A 5105-nucleotide genomic window follows, 5' to 3' on the forward strand; every position below is an offset into this window, starting at 1 on the left:
ATAATTTATTCCTGGAAATATATCAACTTTTTCTACATCAACTGGAGTCTCACCAAGAGTGCAATTGGAGTTTAATCTTCTAATGTTGCATGTATGTTTGTGATGTCATGTTAGTACGCTATATATTGAAAAGTCATGACATGAAAAGGTTGCGGTTACTATCTATGTAGTCCTCTGTTTTCATTACATTCAGTCACTAGATGTGTCACTAATAAAAACACAGTAGAAAGTAATGCGTTCATCAGTGAAATCTATATTGTTGACCTGAATTCATATGATGGAGACAGACAGCTCATGTGCTACACACTGAAGATATGTATAGCCTGTATAAAAACAGGCTGCGACTCAGCACCATCAGTAGCTTCTAATAGTAGTTAATGGCATGTTGCAGGACGGCAGCCAGGTTAAAAAATGCAATATTTCTTTGATGCTCTAAATTGACTGCTAACGTACTTATGCAGTAAGCCCATATCAGATTAAACTGTGCAATTTATATTTAAATAATTTTACAGTACATTGACAAGTACAAAAAAAAAAAAAAAAACCTGTTCAGCTTTTCATAGAAAACAAGGTCTCATGCAGGGTTGGAGTCTCACATGATATTTATTCTGGAAGAGTTTTGTGACATAATTATCCTTAAAGGGGACATGAAACAAACGGAACATGCAGCAACATAGTGAAAGTGTACATATTTTAAACATAATGGATCATTTTTTGGTCGTACTGTCGTACTCCGTCATCGGGTTGGTCAGGTGCTTTGGCTGCAAGTGAAGAAGACGCAGTTTAGGGAGAAAATCTGTCAGAGGACGAGGCAGAAAGCTTGATTTTTCTCTCTGCTGCTTTCAGCCTCACTCCACTGCATGTCAGAGACAGATAAAAATGATGATACAAATATATATTTAATACTATTTATCCCAGGGAAGAAATGACCAACAATCTGGTGGCATTTAAATGAGACCCACCTTTACAGAAGGTTGATTGAATGTTTTTATACGTCTAAAGTCGTAAACAAAAAAATAAAAAAAGAAGAAGAAGAAGAAATCAGGAAGGAGTCCGACACCTTTTCACACCCCTGTAAGTATCTGAATACTCACTGACACTTAGAGAAAGGAGAAGGTGAATCAGATGAGTCATGTAACGATGGTCCTTCTGTTCACACAATGGTGACTATTATTATTATTATTTTATTATCAGCCTCACTGGCTACAAGGCTCCATTATAGACAATACTGTTATGGTTATTTTGTTATGATATACAGATATAATACAGACACACTCGCTCTACTGTCAGTGCAGTGTGTTTATGAAAGCAGTGTTTTGAGTTAATAACACAATATCTTAAATATATATATATAAATATATTATTGGATGTGCTCTATATGGATGGAATAAAACTCCAGGTGGAAAATGTTTTTGTATTTTGTGTCATAATTGAATTTGTCGTTGATAATGTCACACTCGTTGAGAGCAAAATTACAAGTAGTGTCCTAGTACAGGGCAAAAAAACTAAGTGGCGCGGTGGATGGACTTTGACTTGAAACAAAGTAATGGTTTCACAATATTGAATAAGTCATTTAACACTGGAGATGAAACGTTCATAAATGTGACCTGTAATAATTAACGTTTTTTTCTTTTTTTTTGCATTATCTCACAAATAAACATTCTTGTTTGTCAGTGCATTATAAGTATTTAACATACACGGATCAGCCACAACATTAAAACCACTGGCAGGAAAAGTAAAGTAAATAACATCAACTATCTTGTGCCAGTTCAGTGTTCTGCTGGAAACTTTTGGACCTGACATTCATTCCTGTGGATGTTACATGTAGCACCCACCTAGACCAGACCAGACACCCCCACCCCATAGACACGACACTACACGATATTTATCACATTTCTACTTTATATTTTATCTATGTAGTCCACTGCTTTCATTCTTCCCTACAAGTTGATGTTGCATTTTGCAGCTTTCTTACTATTACTGTACTACTATGTAATGCTTAGGAACCATGAAATGAAATCTACATTGTTGCTGAGAACAGACAGCTCACCTGTATTATTTGAAACTCTAGTAGGTGTCACATACACTAAATCTGTGTGTGTAATGTTAGAGAATTTTAAGTTTTCATAGAAAACAGGGTCTCATGCACGGTTTCAGTGTCACATAATATTTATTTGAGAAGAGTTTTGTGACATGTTAATCTTAAACTAGAACAGATGAACACATTTTTTTCACCATGACAGACCAGTAGTAGCTCGAATCCATTTTACATAGTCTAGGTGACAAATGTTTACAAAGCGATTTGTTAGGTCCCATGCGCGTTTACCACCACCCTGGATCAAACCGTAGAGCCGGCCATCGAACACGACTCCTCCACCAGAGTCACCCTGTGAGAAAGAGGAACATGTTTATGGAAAGAGTTGTGCTTTCTTAATTAAAATACTGATGAATGTTAAACTATTGAAAATGTTCCAGGTTAGTAGCTATACTCACAGGAGCTGCATGCACTTTAGTATCTTCACCACAGAACCAGTGGTCAGCAGTAGACTGTGTCCTCCACATAGTGTAACCAAGGCCAGTACAGGCAACGACTTTAATATCTGCACACTGAAGATCATCTACTCTCTGGGGTACTGCCAAGAATGAAAAAAAGTTCCATACTTGTCAAATAAAATAAAACAATATCCCCATAGGATATAATCTGAGGCAGGAAACTGTTTGACCCTAAATTATATCAGTTGAAATTAATCCCATCATATTTTCAGTTTTTCAAAATAGAAATCAGTCCAGACTGGCATTTATGTTTTTATATTATTAAATAATAATTAAGTGACATTAAAGATCAACATACTAACACTGATAAATATTTATTATCCTGAAAGAAATGATGATAAAATAATAATTCATACAAAAATCTCACCAAATTCATTTTTACTGTTCACGTTGGTGGTGGCATGCCCTGCGATCTGCACTGAGGCTCCCCTAGAAAAAATAATCAAAAGAAGAAAGTTACTCATTAAAAATAAAATTTAAATAAAGGTCAGTCAGTCGTTCTGGCTCAACATTATTTTTCATTATTTCCTTTTTTTATCATGAAGCTACAGACAGAGAAACATTATGGAATTATACTAAATATGATGTAATTTCCAAAAACATGTTTTGAATTAAACGGTCTACAAATGAGAAAATAATAACATTAAACACCAATACATCTTTGACTACTCACAGTTGGGGTTTTGTTGTGCAGTCACCAAGTTTTATAGTCTTAATGAGAATTCTTCTTCGAGGTAACTTCAATAACATGATATCATGGTACTGGTATGTCTTGATGTCTTTGGCTTTTATGTCCACACTCTTTGCCCTTTTACCTGGATGCACTCTTAAAATGACTGACAACTTGCTGCAAGCACAGATAACATCTTGTTACATCTTGCACAATAATTTCATTGCCTAAAAACACATTTTAGGTAAAACCCTGAATACTGTTCCCTGTGCACAGCTTAATCACGTAACTGCTGTGAAGTTTGGTCTAAATTTAAGACTCAGAAATATTTGGATATTTTTCTTACAATCCTGACTTCCAGCAGTGAGCCACAGTCAGAACCCACTGCTTGCTGATCAGAGAGCCTCCACAGATGAAATTATTGTTTTGATCGACCAGTTTCACGTGATACAGACGCTCTTCTTTACCACAGTCTTCACCTCCGATGATCCTTTTGTGCACATCCACCACTGTGCTCACTGTGGTACCTGAAAGAGAAAATGATCTACTATGAGTTGGAACTTGGTGCTAAAATTGGTTGGTTTTACTCACTGAACAACATAGTCACTCACTGCCTCAATGACTAAACATAGAGTTTAGATAAATCATTTATTACAAAACACCCAACAGCCCAAATCTACTCAAATATGTTAGAAGTATAAAATATCAGTAATGTCCTCTTTCCATGCATTGAATGAGGGAGGGAGACAGTTCATTAAACCTTCAGAACTAGCATCTGATGGATCAACAAAACGTGATGTGGTCAAGTTTCAAAATGAAGAAATCACATAAACATCGTTCTCTACTCACCGACCCACAGCAGAACAAGAAGCAGCGTCAGACGAGCCATCGCTTTCATTCTGCTTCCAGTGACTTCTGTCCAGTGGCACTAACTTTTAACCATGTTCACCATCTCATGTTGGTCATGGAGCAGCCAATCACAGAGCAGAGGTTTATCAACAGACTCACTCTGTGAATGCAGCTCTACACATTCATGCAAATGTCATGAACATTTCCAGTCTTTTTTTTCCAAACACTGACAGTAGGCATCCAAAGAAAACGTAAAAAGATAAAGTGACATCTGACAGTTAATGCAAAGTTGCTCTCTTCTCTGAAGCTAATTTATGTAAAGTACATCAACAGCACACTTCTAAGATCATCTCCCAGGAAAACACATCACTTCTACCCTGTAGGTACGGTGTAGACCATGGATATACACTGAAGCTGAATTTATATGTCAAATGTCACTAAGCCTCTCATACACCACATCAGAAATGTATCTACACTTTCCAGTCATTTGCCCAAAATGTATTTCATTGTTCACGTGTCTCAGCGACTAAGCAAACACGGAAAATTCTCTCATGTTCAGCCTCAACAAACTCTCTACTCAGACGTCTTCTCTATGTTCTGTGCTGCAGAGATTTCAGTGAAAGTGACCATTGATCCACATTTATAAACTTCAGCTCCAACATGAACTGATCAGTTCATCACTGTGTAAAGTACACAGAGACACAACACAGAGACACAACACAGAGACACAACACAGAGACACAGCACTGAGACACAGCACTGAGACACAACACATAAACACAGCACTGAGACACAACACAGAGACACAGCACAGAGACACAACACAGAGACACAACACAGCTGACTAGTGTCCCATTAGTATTTCAGTGGTGTAATAACATAACAATACAGACACACCAGAGCACAGGTATAGAAGCTTTGACTGGAGCAGCCTCCAAAACTTAGTATAAATGTAAACACATGGAATATTTGACTCATTACATATGACAGCTGGTCAGTGGCTTTAGTAAGATTCTGTTTTAATTATTTCATG

At 36.9% G+C, this 5105-nt stretch overlaps 1 protein-coding gene across 1 annotated transcript; it reads right to left on the minus strand.

Annotated features, from left to right (window-relative positions):
* Positions 1–707: 707 nt before the first annotated feature.
* Positions 708–4274, minus strand: LOC125003486 (blarina toxin-like). The gene is made up of 7 exons (XM_047577444.1): positions 4073–4274; positions 3570–3750; positions 3227–3400; positions 2921–2982; positions 2494–2633; positions 2295–2387; positions 708–761 (listed from the first exon to the last, which is right to left on the minus strand). The coding sequence occupies exons 1-7, from the start codon at positions 4119–4121 to the stop codon at positions 708–710; spliced, it is 753 nt and encodes a 250-aa protein (XP_047433400.1). The 5' UTR covers positions 4122–4274.
* Between the last annotated feature and the right edge of the window lie 831 nt (positions 4275–5105).

This window comes from Mugil cephalus, chromosome 2 (assembly GCF_022458985.1).
Source record: "Mugil cephalus isolate CIBA_MC_2020 chromosome 2, CIBA_Mcephalus_1.1, whole genome shotgun sequence".
Taxonomy (NCBI): Eukaryota; Metazoa; Chordata; class Actinopteri; order Mugiliformes; family Mugilidae; genus Mugil; species Mugil cephalus.